General features: G+C 41.0%; 1 protein-coding gene across 3 annotated transcripts in view; it reads left to right on the top strand.

The window, feature by feature from the left end:
• The window catches only part of DDAH1 (dimethylarginine dimethylaminohydrolase 1), a 132,569-nt gene extending 118,322 nt beyond the window's left edge, over positions 1–14,247 (top strand). For all 3 annotated transcript variants that reach the window (XM_027572489.2, XM_027572509.2, XM_027572500.2), the window contains exons 5-6: positions 8,588–8,731; positions 10,954–14,247. In XM_027572489.2, the coding sequence (XP_027428290.1) occupies positions 8,588–8,731; positions 10,954–11,070 (261 nt within the window). In that variant the 3' untranslated portion in view covers positions 11,071–14,247. The remainder of the gene's footprint in view (positions 1–8,587; positions 8,732–10,953) is intronic.
• The last annotated feature ends 255 nt before the right edge of the window (positions 14,248–14,502 follow it).

The following is a 14,502-nucleotide window of genomic DNA, read 5'->3' as shown; positions in this document are numbered from 1 at the left end:
GGTGAACCACCAATAAATAGAAGATAGCTCAATAAATGCTCCAGTTGTTTCTTGCTATCAAATGACACAGAGAACCTAGAAGATCCCCAAGCCCCCAGTACCCAGGGGAATTAATTTTTTTTTAAGATTTTATTTATTTATTTGAGAGAGCGAGAAAGAGAGAGAGAGAGAGAGAGCACATGAGAGGGGGGAGGGTCAGAGGGAGAAGCAGACTCCCTGCTAAGCAGGGAGCCCGATGTGGGACTCGATCCCGGGACTCCAGGATCATGACCTGAGCAGAAGGCAGTCGCTTAACCAACTGAGCCACCCAGGCGTCCTCAGGGGAATTAATTTTTGAAGGTGGGATTAGGGTACAGGTATCTGGGGAAGCATAGCCAGGGCATGACTTCAATATCTAAGTAGGCAACTAGATATATATCTTGCATATAAAATATATAAACAAGACTGTGGGAGATCTGTTTCTGCCACAGAGCTAGTCTTAGAGAATGCATGGGCAGGGGTTAGAAGGGAGGTAGGATCCCAGATTTTGCATTTTGGAAGGGGTGCTTTGGTCTGAATTTCTTTCCTCTACACCCCTGAAATTAGAAAATGAAGACTGTGACTCACCCAGAGAATCTCCCTTGTTCCTCCTGCCTATGCCCTGCTCCCCAGCCCTCCACAGAGCTCAGAGTGGTCCTCTAGTGAGAAGATGAGAGTTTTTCCCAGCCTTCCACAGAAACCTTTTTTTTTTTTTTTTTTTTTGAGGATCCCTTCCAGAAATGCTTCATGTGCTTTGTGGTTGTAGTTTGAAGGACAGAAGTCTTTCGTCCCCATATTCAGGTGGGCCTTATGATCGGAACAAAAGCAGCAACTCCAAATATGAGAGAGAATTTGTGGAGGAAATGGCAGTTAGCTTCGATGGGAATATTTGGCATTGAAAGTTGGCCCAGATTTGACTCAAAGGAACCATGTTACTTCATTCTTAGGATCTGTATAGCCCATCAATTCAGAGAGGATGTTTAACAGACAACCTCTCTCAGGTTCTGTTCATTTTGAGCTGATCCATTGAAAGATCCATAAAAAATGAAAACACAGTAGTTCTAGAATATTATCCATAGCTGTATTGACTCAGCCTTAAAAGGACTGTCTGGGTTTAATGCCTGGTTAATTGTCAGCTCTCAATAAACTCTTGATGGACAGATAAATAAATGAATGAGTAATTTTAGATATACAGTAGCAACAAAAAAGTATGCTTGAGAATCACATCATATATCTCAATAGAATCTATAATCTGTCCCTTTTAATATTGCCTGTTTTGATATGTTGACATGGGTACATATGTATATTTCATAAGTGATCAATTATGAGAGAGCCAAACATGCTCTGAATATTTCCTAACCATCTCTAAATACACAAAAATCTAATAAATACTACCTAAATACCTTCTATGCACCTTTCATTATTTGACCCATTAAAGTCCTAAACTGTTCTGTGAAACAACATAGCCCAAGAATTTTTGTTTTTTAATAATTGATGTAATACAAAGAAACCATGAGTAACAAGTGGGAGAATGTAGCTGCCTTCCAGCCCTTTGAATGAGAAAATTCCCAGAAATGCTGGGAACTGCCGGAAATGCCTGGTTGTTAATGCAACTAGCCATGCAAATTCTCTTGGGCTGAAAGCCAGACGTTTCCCACTCTATTTTGTGACAGCTCCACTCTGGGGAGCAAGGCAGATTCCTCCAAACCAGCAGCTGTGTAACAGACCACGATGATTCGGCCAACATGGTTCTCAGAGCCATTTCCACTTTGCTGTGTGCCTTCTTTATTAAGGGGGTGCCTGTAACGGAAGTGAGGTTGACTTTCTTTTTACTGCTAGCATCCCCTTTGTGTGCCTGTCCTGCCTTAAATTATAGATTGTCATCTCCTGAAGGAAGAGCTTGCAACTAAATTATCTTTGGGTTTCTTTCTCTTTCCCACCTGTCGCTGTCATCGTGCCTAGCCCCAGGGGGGCCCTCCATAGAGAACTGTTGGATTGAACCAAACACTAGTCATGTCCAATCCCAATAATACTTTGTTTTACATAAAGTGGAATAATTCCTTTGGGAAACAGCACAAGTCAGAAATGGCATTTAAAGCAAGGACTTGACTTCTCAGATCTTTCTCTAAAGCTGTGTTGAACTCATGCGTATTATCCGGAGTCTAGGGCCTCTCAGGAATTTAGAGTGTCCATAGAGAGCTTTCTCCTTTCCATTCAGACTTGGGGCACAGTGAGAAGCAGGAATTTGATCCCCTGGGGTTAAAAGAACACTTTACACAGAGCTCTGGAGCAATACACCACCTCCACCCTTTTTTAGGAAAAAATGCTGGCACATAGAACTGAACAGCCAACAGCCACATTCTCAAGATACTTGAAATGATGCTCATCTTTTAACAAAGGCTTCTGTGCATCCACAAAGAGCAAACAAAACCTGCTCCTCCCCGCACTATGGCTGCATCTTCGTCCTCAGGAGCCTCAGCTCTTTGAGGCAATGCCCTGCCAGGCAGGCCCATGAGCACATCCTCACATAGCCGGTTCCAACAACAGAGGAAAGATGTTAGAGATACAGTCTTCCGAATTTTTTCTATGTGTTCTTCTCCGAATGGTGAGCACCCTGTCTTGTGGATATCTGTGTATTTCCTGAACCCAGCTATAAGTAAATGGCAAGCTGTCTTATTTAGACAATAGTAACATATACAAGAAAGGAAAATGATCACTCTCACAGAAAAAGAGAAACCTATTCTTTGTTGGAGAACACAGAAACTCTTTGTGTTTAGAATAAGCACCTTTGGCTTTTTCAAGAAAAAACAATATATTTTTTTGTTTATTACTTATAGTTACCACTTCCTAAATCCTTTTCATTTAGAAAGACTATGCCTGACATAGCTTTTGTATTTTCTCCTTTCCACAGTTAAACAGAACCCCTCACTGCTCCAAATGGGGCCCGTTCTATTATTAAAAGTCATTTCTCTGGGCACATTTTTTAACCTGTCTTAAAATGATAACCATGGGACCTTAATAAATTGATTGAAAAACGTCTCCTAAGGTGGCTTTGTTAAGACATTTATTTTAAGAATAACTCTCAGTAGAATTCATCAGTGAATTACTTTATCATGTCCCAATGTTAAATTATTTCCCCGCCAAGGGTATGATAATTCCTTTACTGATAACAATGAAAAAAAATGTAAGTATCCTCAAACAGTGCTAGGTTGGTACTAGCTCTGTTGTTAGTAATTTTAAGAATACTCTCACCAGAAGCTATAAATTATAAATATCAGATCCGGAAAAGAGAGAAATACCAATGAGTGAGGAAAAGCAATGGTTACAATTTCAAATAAATCTCATTAACTGAAGAACAGGGAAAACACAGAGGAACCAAACGGGCAGGATTGTTCACTGAAGGAGCTGAGGGTGGGGGATGGAAGGGATGGAGCCCAAGTAAATAAAGCACCCCAAGAACGGAAATATACAGTCTCCATTACTCAGAAGAACTGGGCACTTGCTGAAGTAGGACAACCTTGGAGATTTTAATTTGTGCCCTCACTAATAAACAAGAAGTCAGCACTGATAACGCTCCTTGATAATACTTCCTCTGGAATGTACAACATTCCATGTTTCTGCTCCTTAGTCACTACCGGACATGCATGAGTCAGACTGAGAGGTGGGGAAATTGCCAGGCTGCTCATGGGACCATTGAAGGTATAGTCAGGCCCATAGATGTGATCTTGCCATGCTTCTTTCTCTTTCAACTCATCTTACACTAGGAGTGATAGGTGATTTCTTTGCCTTTGGATAAAGAATGTAGTGAATCACCCTGTAGACCATGAATTAGTGGGAGCAACTAGTCTGAATGTGATGGACCAAAATATGCTGCCCACAATTCTCCCAGTGGCTTAGAAAATTAGGTCAATGGAAAAATTCAGTTTTCTGGGTTTTGTTTTCTTTGTGTCTAAGCTTGACCAGGTAACAATGGCTGTACATACCATGTTTTAAGGATCTTTGTCCTACTTAGTAAGCCTACTGAGGTCCTACTTAGTAAGCCCCTGGTCCAGGGAACTGTCTCCTGGTGGTCTGGAAGAAATCTTGAATTTCTCGGGTAAACTCGATCGAATCCACATAAAGGATGACAGTCAGTTCTAACTGTAAATGAGCAGACTAGCCATCTTGGCCCACCTTCAATAACACATAATAAGTAGAGATTCAGACATACTAGAATCCTATTCCATGCACCCAGAAAGAAACATGCTGGCCAGACTGACCAAGAGTGATTGCTGAAAAGTTTCATAAATCCTAACTTGCATGTTGCATTTAGAGACAGTTCCACTTATATCTTGAGGAAATCCATCTGCTCATTGGGCTTCTGGACCATTTTACTAAATCACAGGTCACAAACTGACAGAGACATATGTATGTTCAGTTCGATATACACAAAGTTTTTTCTTTTCTTTCTTTGTTTTAATGCTTTCAGGTGCTACAAACTGTCTAGTTTGCCCCAGGTCCACCACTCCCTATTATGTTACATCCAAAATCATTTGGGTGAGAACCACAGAGTGTAGTGTCCTATTGTACAGCATAAGGAAAAAGCCAAACATTGGCCTCACTGATTTAGCCCCATTCACATTAATTAATGAATTGTATTTCTTTTTCTGGACGAAGACCATACCTTGTTTTTATATATGCAATTGTTCACATATATAAATTGTGAACGTCTCAGTGTACTCTTGATGTTTGCTATATCCTTTGAAAGGAGTGAAGAAGGGGTGCCTGGGTGGCTCAGTCAGTTAAGCGTCTGCTTTCGGCTCTGGTCATGATCCAAGTTTCCTGGGATGGAGCCCCGCATCGGGCTCCCTGCTCAGCACACAGTCTGCTTCTCCCTCTCCCTTTGTGCCTCCCCCTGCTCATGCTCTTTCTCTCAAATAAATAAAATCTTTTAAAAAAAGAAGAAAGGAGTGAAGAAATGAATCAATTAGTTGCAAGCATATTTTAAATACCTGCTAGATGCCAAATGACTTGCAAGAAGCAAAGAGGGAAGGGTGCACATTTATTACATATTTAATAAGCACTAGGAACTTGTGCTAAGCACTGCACAGACATAATCTGTTTTGCTTTGTTTTTTAAAATAATCTTCACGGGCACCTGGGTGTTTCAGTCAGTTAAATGTCTGACTCTTGAATTCAGCTCAGGTCTTGATCTCAGGGTCGTGAGTTCAAGCCCCACTTTGGGCTCCGTGCTGGGCATGGAGCCTATTTAAAAAATAAAATATTCTTCAGAGTTACTCGATGAGAAATAGGTATGACACTGTCATCCCATTTTATAGCTGAGGAAATTGAGGCTTGGAGAGCTTGCTCAAGGTCACACAGTGTTTAGCAGAGCAAGGTTTCAGACCTAGCTCTTTCTGATTGCAGATAGAAACTTGACCCTTATTTGTCTGGTCATGCTGCCATAAAATACTAATAGCTTATTAAGGGCGTATTTCTGTGTCTTATTATATACATTATCTTCATTTAACTTTCACAATAAATATATGAAAGACTATTATTATCCCAGTTTTATAGTGAGAAAACCAAGAAGTCAAAAAAAAAAAAACAAAAAAAGCTTAAATTTACATAACTAATAAAGGCTAGAGCTGTGACTCAAACCCAGGTCTTACTCCAGAGTTAATTGCCTAATGTGCCCCCTTCCACACAATGGAAGCTACTATTAATATGTTTTAAAAGCAGCCAAAAAGAAAGTCTGCATAAGATGTATTTATATAGCAATTCATAATAGAAGAAAGCTACTTGGATATGGATTTTTTTTTCTCATAAGCCTCTCCATAGTATTTCTGGGCATATCCATTTTATAAAGAGGGCTAAGTTGAATATGTTTTTAATTTTCTTAGAACAGCTACTCTTTAGGAATGTCTTTCACTTCTTAAATGTCCACATATTCAAGTAGATCTAAGGTTTCTCCATCAGGGCTCTAAAGAATAATAACCACTGCAGGTGATACCCTCTATGGGCCTAACCCTTTAGGGAACAGTTTAAGAAGTGCAAGACAGATGTCCAGCCAAGTCCTGTAGCTACACCAAAATGTAGCATGTCGGGATAGGATTACATATGAAAGAAGAGTGAATGATACCACAAGAGAATAAATTATAAGTACCAAATGAGTGCAAAAAAGTAGATGTTATAGTAGTTTATAGGAGAGCAAGATCTGCTGCAGCTCTGGGGGTCAAGAAAGAGGGCAAAGTGAGACGATTAATAAAGAAGGTTTTGAGTTGTCCAGATATGGTTTTAAATCTACCCATATGACTTTGAGCAAGTAAGTTATTTGATCTCTCTCAGAGATCTCTAAAATGGGAATTTTGAGATTAGATAATAATTTTTAAATGTTTCCCATGGTGCCCTGTTTCTTCTTATTGTATAATTGTTTGCCAGTCTCCTCCATTAGGCTGTAACCTCCTCAAAAACTGGATCTGTGTCCCGCTCATCTTTGTGTCTCTCAGCCTTTGGTACAGTGCTTAAGCTCATCCCCATGCCTGATGTTTCTTTCTGTGCAAAGGGTATACCATTATCAGATTACTCCTGCTCTCTCCGGACTTTTGACATAGTCTACATGAGGAGAAGTGAATGGATTACTTGACTGGTGAGTCAGGAAGAGCCTACTCTATGTCACTCTCCATGTTCTCTTTGGAATGAGTTTTCTACAGGAGCATGCAGTCTCTTGCACTCTTCCATACTGGGAATCTTACTGCCCAATGCTGCCACCACTGAGTGGGCAAGCCTACCTACTTCTGAGGTCTAGTAATATAAAGCACATTTCCATACAGATATTGAAGAGTATAGGGAGACCTGGTTGGAAAGATAGATTCAAACCAGATTATGGAAAAGATCTTGTTATAACTTTATGGCATGGCATTTCAGCAAATTCCTTAAAATGTATGGTTATTGATAAAGAATGGAAAGAGTCTACATAACTAAGCCCAAAATGTATTTGGGCTTTTGTTTGTTTGTCTGTCTGTTTTTGGTGTTTGGATATTTTTGTAGTGAGGGATGGGTGGTTGATTTTGGGGGTTTTGTTTTGATTGTGTTGAGGAGATGAGGATAAGGTGTCAATCTTTTAAAATTTTGTACAGAGTTCACCTTTGGGTTTTTTTAAAAGTTATTATATATGAAGGCATTAATAAACCCATCATTTGATGAATAGACCTGTTAAATTAGGTGGGTTTTTTTTTAATTTTTATTTATTTGACAGAACTAGAGAGAGACAGCGAGAGAGGGAACACAAGCAGGGAGAGTGGGTGAGGGAGAAGCAGGCTTCCCGCTGAGCAGGGAGCCTGATGCGGGGCTCGATCCCAGGACCCTGGGATCATGACCCAAGCTGAAGGCAGACGCTTAATAACTGAGTCTCCCAGGCGCCCCCATTTTTTTTTTTTAAACGAAGTGTGGTCTGGGACCATCTGCCTCAGAAATACCTGGAGAGCTTTAGAATAGAAATTTCTATGCCTCACTTCAGATCTGCCTGATCAGAATCCCTGGGGGTGAGGCCTAGGAATATGAGTTTAACATTCTCCTCAAGTGATTTTTATGCTTATTATATTAAGGGCATCACCTGCCAACAGACAGGCTAATTCAATTTAAGTGTATCTACAAGAGGAAATTGTGTGTGTGTTTGTGTGTGTGTGTGTGTGTGTGTGTGTGTGTGTGTGTGTGGTTATTGCTAAATCAGATTATTGACCAGAATGATTACCACTATAGTCCCTTTTTCCTGTAGACCAGGACAGCCCTGCTTACTCAGCCAAGGATGTCATCAAAACCCCAGCTGGGGGCACCTGGGTGGCTCAGTTGGTTAAGCGACTGCCTTCGGCTCAGGTCATGAACCTGGAGTCCCGGGATCGAGTCCCACATCGGGCTCCCCATTCAGCAGGGAGTCTGCTTCTCCCTCTGACCCTCTTCCCTCTCGTACTCTCTGTCTCTCATTCTCTCTCTCTCAAATAAATAAATAAAATCTTTAAAAAAAAAAAAAAACCCAGCTGGGCCTTTTGTATATGTCCATTTCACGTCTCACTGATAGGTCTTATGAACAAAAACTAGAAAAATTATGGACAGTTTTAAAACCTTTTTAAATTTACAGACAGGGCGCCTGGGTGGCTGTTAAGCTTCTGCCTTCAGCTCAGGTCACGATCCCAGGGTCCTGGGATCAAGCCCCACATCGGGCTCCCTGCTCCACAGGAAGCCTGCTTCTCCCTCTCCCACTCCCCCTGCTTGTGTTCCCTCTCTCGCTGTGTCTCTCTCTGTCAAAAAATAAATAAAATCTTTAAAAAATAAAAAATAAAAATAAATTTACAGACAAACACACACTTTCAAAAAAAAAAAAAACAAAACAAGAACACTTACAGTTCTTCTAAAGAATCCTAGCTTCATGGAGTTTTCCTCTTGGGAGTCTAAATGACTAGAGGAAATAGGCAGGAACTTCACAGGAACATTCTTAGGCATCCGTTGCAAGCTTATAACCACACGCTGCCTTCCTTCTGTTTTGAAAGTGTGGGGAAATGCTCTGCATAAGCCTGCTTTGTTTCTCTTTATAGATCATGCAACAGATGAGTGACCACCGCTATGACAAACTTACTGTGCCTGATGACGTGGCCGCCAACTGTATATACCTAAATATCCCCAGCAAAGGCCATGTCTTGCTACACCGCACCCCAGAAGAATATCCAGAAAGTGCAAAGGTAAAAAAACATCCTTCCTGGCCACTACAGCTGAGTAGTCCTCTCTGTGACAGTCTTCCTGCCTGGGGATTTTTTTCATGATGGAGTGACAAATAACAGGGACTTCCTTTTCCTCTATACAGGTCAAATCATTATGAAAGCAGAGAGGATACTATAATTTTAGGGCACAAGGAAAATTAATTTAACTTACTCTTCTCATTCATGTCACTGATCACAAATGCATGCACAGTAATTGAGGTGATCATGCCTGGTATTCAAAACTTTTCAAATAAGTACTTAGATCTCCCAAGCCTATGCTGCAGTTCTGATTACACGTATCTCCCCACACTTAGATACGCACTAGGCATAGAGACCTACAATTAGATGGTCAACTGTGTCATTGTTTTCTGACAAATCTGAGCTGCCCTTCATGAGAAGGGCATTTGTTTTTTAACAACAGAGAAGTGTGAATGACCCAAAGAGGTGGGTGCTTATTGTCAGGGCTGCAAAAAGGGGGCTTTTGGCTGTGCATCCCAGTTAGCAAAGGATCAGAAAGAGCAAAAAGATGATATACTTACCATTAGGCACCTGTCTCTCTAAGAGCTTCTGCATTTGTGCCCCAACACAGGAATTGTCCCCAGATATGGAACTCTTTCCTGGTCTAAGAAGTCGTTCCTTGTCCTTCCGGGCATCTGCCAGTCTCTTCTGCACATGCAGACATAGCAGCGCTCATCCATAGACCCTCCAAGGGTCCATATCTGTTTTAGACATTTCAGCATCTTCATCTCTGCCCAGAGGAATCATTTGCTTACACTCACCATTACAGAAGAGACTTTAATAGCCACTGATTTTTTTTTGTTTATGTATCTTAAAAATTTTTAGCTTTAAAAATTTTAGAAAATATTTTGGCCACCTTTCAGATATGTGATATTATGTAATCACTATGCTTATCTTCTGAATCAGTCATCTTCTTAGCAGATAAAAAGAAAGGGGTGGGGAGATACATAGATGATTTCTCTGTTTCCATGGCTGAAAGTGTGAACCTGAGGAAAATAGAGGACCCCTGACCCCAGAATGGGGCTTAACCAGCTCTCAGATGAATAGAGGGTCTCATACATTATTGTGCACATTAGGATTGTTAAAAATGCAGGTTCCTAGACCCCACCCTAGAATCTGCAATTTCAACAAGCACCCGGGTCACAGAACTCACTTGGAGAAACACAGCTCTGGACCGTTCATCCTTCTCTAGTCACATTGATCATCTGACGACCAGATGATGATTAGCTGCTTTGGATTCAGCCCTGTGTCTATCCACAGTAACGATGATAACATCCACGTTCACTGAGACTTCCCCTGCGCCAGGCACTGGGCCAAGCCCAGTGTGCATTATCTTGGTTATACCCCACAGCAGCCCTGTGGGGGCGCTCTTCTTAACTCTAATTTTACCGAATAGTAATCCAAGGCTAAGAGGGCATCTGGCACTTGGCTGAAGTCACATTTTAGGTGGTGAGTTGACAGAACTAGGTTTGGAGCCCAACTCTGGCTCCAGCACTCTTAATTAGCCACTGTAGTGAATTTTAAGGAACAAAGTGCTTCCTAAAGAAGCATGGTAGATTGTTTTTTTAGACAGTGTCTTTCAAGTGATTTTGTATTTTTAAAAAAATGTGCTTTATTTGATCATCAGAGAAACATCTGTAGCCTGTTAATTCGAAGTTTGGACACATGCTTTCTGTTAGTGTCAAAAGATGCTATAAAATTCACACCTGTAATTTAAAAGCGGTTTGACCTGAAATGCTTCACTTAAAGTCTATTTTGTCAAGTTCTTCCAGTGGTGTTGGAAGGAAAGAGACCTTACAGTACAGTTGAGGGGGTTTTAAAGTGTGGCAAGGAAGGATTTTCAGACTGAAAACACCACCACTAGCTCTTCCGTATCACTCAACGTTCCTGTGACAACGGCAGAGTGAAGTCATCTCTTGTGACAACCACATTTTTGATACATCTCTGGCTTTGAGGTTAAAGCATAGGGCTCGTGGTTAACCAGTGCCGCCCGCTTCGTTGGTATGGCTGGGGGCACGTGTGGTCTAGACTGCATGCACGTCTTGAGGTTCAACAGCTGAGAAGCCTAAACTCAAAAGCCAAATGCATTCTCGCACTAGGGGAGGAGGTGGGGGGCGGGGCGTAGGGGTAAGACAGAGGCGGAAACATAATCCTTCTGCTTTACCTTTCCTTGATTCCTTCTGCAGGTTTATGAAAAGCTGAAAGACCACATGCTGATTCCTGTGAGCCATTCTGAACTGGAAAAGGTGGACGGGCTGCTCACATGCAGCTCGATTTTAATTAACAAGAAGGTAGACTCCTGAGTCGAAGTCCCCCCCACCCCCCACCCCGTAGCCGGCAATACCGCACTCACAAGGCCAATGACTGTCCCACTCCTGCCGTGTTCATTGACAATCTACTTTGCCACTGTGCTATTAACCCTGGTTTACAAAAAGTCTCCTAAGTTTGCTTCGCTCTGCACCCTCCCCTTCCTCCCCTTGCCGTGGTACCTAAACTGTGGGTTTTGCTAAATGAATTAAACAATCTAGAAAATATAGAGCTAATGAATTATTGAACTGTGATTAATAATAGTAAAGAAACACTCATTTCAGTGTTTGTATTATCAGTGTGAATATATATATGCTGTTTAGTTGCCAATATATGCTAAAGAATGTCTTCTTGATCAGTCAGATAGGCCAGGGTTGTTTTGTTTTGTTTTTCTCTCTGTATTGTTAATCATCTTTGGTTCCTGTGAAATTCCCTGGTCCCTGGCTTCTCTCCTTTTCCTTCCTTTTTCTCATCTGAACTCTGGAAATTTCGTTGCCAGTTACTTTCTTTTGCCTTTCTCACTTCTATTACCTTGGGTAAAATCCACAGTCTTGCCTTCTGGATACCTTCCTGCAGGTCCCTCCTGTCTGCCACATTAGCCTCCTCTGGCCCATGGCTGCATCTTCAGCCACCACCCTCACTCTCGCCAGGAAGGGCAAACGGGTCCCTCAACAGAACTGTGACCAAAATCAGAACGGCTATTTGGGGAAGAGTTAACCAGGCAGAGGCATATCCTGATGGGGTTTGTCCCAGAGATCTAAATTCCAGAAGAAGTAGGGTACCACACCTAGGAAGGTAAATTCAACTCCAGAGGGTTACTAGAGATCATAGATCAAGAAGCCTGGACACACCCAATGGGTACATCTCAGAAAGTCTTTAAGTCACATTCCATGAATTTTTGCTTTATTACTGACCATTTATAGACCTTGGGGAATAGTCTTATTTTTTCCTTCAGCTCATTTCTCTTCCCACCCCCACTCATCGTGACTCACCCTACTTCCAGCCTTCTACCCCCTGCAATTATCCTGGTCTAGCAAATCACTTCTTTCAAAAGAGACATTGCATCTACAAATGATTATTGATGGTCTAGCAAGAGCCAGATGAAGCATATTCAGGAAGTGATCAGCTTAGTGCTTGAAACCACAGACAATGGACAATTCCACTTTGAAATATCTATGAATATATACTGTGGAATTCAATTAAAACTTCTTTCCTCTCTAGCTTTTAAATTACACAACCTGACAATGATGCTGGTCTCTTACAAAGAACAATGCCACAGTGAAGGGAGAGATCATTGTCTTTTATTTAAACCTGAAAGAATCAGCCTTTTAGCAGGCCAGGGAAATGGTACTTTCCAAGGAATGGTGACTGATCCAGGCATGTTATCAAACTTCCTAGTCATCTCCACATTTCCTGTATTGCCTGTAGCTTGTTGTTCAAGATTAACAATCAGGGAGATTAAGAAATATGACTTCGAGGCTTGCTCTGCTTACCTATGTGTTTCCTTTTTTTTTTTTGAAGGTTTATTTATTTGAGAGAGGGTGCATGGGTTGGGTGGGGGAGGGGTAGAGAGAATCTCAAGCAGACTCCCCGCTGAGTGTGGAGTCTGACCTGGGGCTTGATGTCACGACCCTGAGATCATGACCTGAGCCGAAATTAAGAGTCAGACGCTTAACTGACTGAGCCATCCAGGCGCCCCTTACCTATGTATTTCTAACCAAACATTTCTTATGTTTGGTGACCAAGATAGAATTCCCTCCATTCATATCTCCCCTTAGCAAATGGAAGTGATAAACCTCTGAGAAGACATCCTTAACCACCACCTATCTTTTTCATTTATTTGATGATTTTATGCCAGAATTTGAAGAAATTCCTGCTCCTCCTATTTGCTTAACTTTAAATTCATTTCCATGCAGATATCTTAGTTACAGCATCCTATGAATGAACCATATCTTGGTCACTGTCTTATTTCGAAGTGTCTCATCATGGGTAAAGAGTGTGTTTTTACCAGAAAGAAAATGATTTGTTACCCACATGGTCTAGTCAATAAGGAAAAATTGTCCTCTACGATTATGGTTGCCCTTTTGGGTTAAATCTGGCCCTGTGCTGGCAAAAGCAGAACTTCTCCCTGGGAGAGTCCAGCATCTCAAAAACAACCTCGGGAAAGTTAACCCAGTCAGCCACCTTAGGATTACTATTAAAGCTAAGTGGCATATAATTTTCAATATATTTACTTCTATCATCCCAAATTGAAGAACTGTATTATATTTAGTCAATTGCAAGTGAATCAATTTTTCTTTTGAACAGTTTGTCCTATAGAAGGCTCTTTTTCACTTTTTCTTTCCTTTGCTTCTTTCCCTTTTTGCTCCTCTGTCTCAAGAAATCACTTAGAATCTACATGCCTCTTCCACAGAATTGTTTTGTCTGCTATGTCACTGACTAAGACTGTCTTCTTTGTACTCCGTATGTGATATGATGGTGTGAAAAGCCAAAATATCTGCAGCATAGAGTAGTATTTTTTGATGTTCTCATCAGCATAACGTTATCTTTGCAGAGGAAAGATGACCTGTTACATAGGTTCCCCTCGAGTCCATTATGATTTATAAGGATAAATAAACTAACACAAGCTGCTCTTTGACATTGTAAAGACATTAGGAATTGTATTAAAGTAAGGAAAAGTTGAGTCCGAATTACTTGGTTAGTAAGATTCAATCTAACAGGGGCAATATAGAGAAAGTACATTATTTAGCATTATCTCTTCAACTATAATGGATTGCTATAGAAATCAGCGGCAGATCTATAATGTGTATTGATTGCTCTTTAAGCTACTCTGAACAGATTACTAAGGCTATCTCTTCATCTCTAAAGGGGAAATAGTCTGTAGATGAATAATGTGACTTATATAGAGTTGCATGTTAGTCTTCATAATTATTTACTCTCTAACATTCTACAGAACTCAGACTTGGTCTCAACATGGTGTTAGACTTGTGCATTTTGTTTTACTGACCATCACATTCCAGCCAATGTATGGTTATCCACTCTGTGTGCCAAAACCAGTCTTGCCTTTCACGGCCCTCTAATCCAGAGAAGTTCTGCACTGATTTTAGTCTCTTGCTGTCCTGATGCTACAAGTATACCAATCACGATGGAATAAAGTGTGAATTGTACTGTGACCAAGAGCACGTGTCTCTTTTTTTGCAACAGAAACTGCTGTAGGAAATGCAGTCACCATTGCTTTGCTGTCAGAGATGGGAAGTTTTCTCTGTTGTCCCATACTTAGAAATACTGTGCCTGTAAACCAATTGCCATCAAAAGCTTGGATTAAAATGATACCTGAAGTGATGCTTCATACTGCAAGCACTTAAAAAGCATGCATGACACCCATGCGAGGTCAAGAGGTCTTGATTTCACCTGTGCTCCTCCTTGGA

This window comes from Zalophus californianus, chromosome 4, assembly GCF_009762305.2.
Source record: "Zalophus californianus isolate mZalCal1 chromosome 4, mZalCal1.pri.v2, whole genome shotgun sequence".
Classification (NCBI taxonomy): domain Eukaryota; kingdom Metazoa; phylum Chordata; class Mammalia; order Carnivora; family Otariidae; genus Zalophus; species Zalophus californianus.
This window is presented reverse-complemented; position numbering and strand designations above follow the sequence as displayed.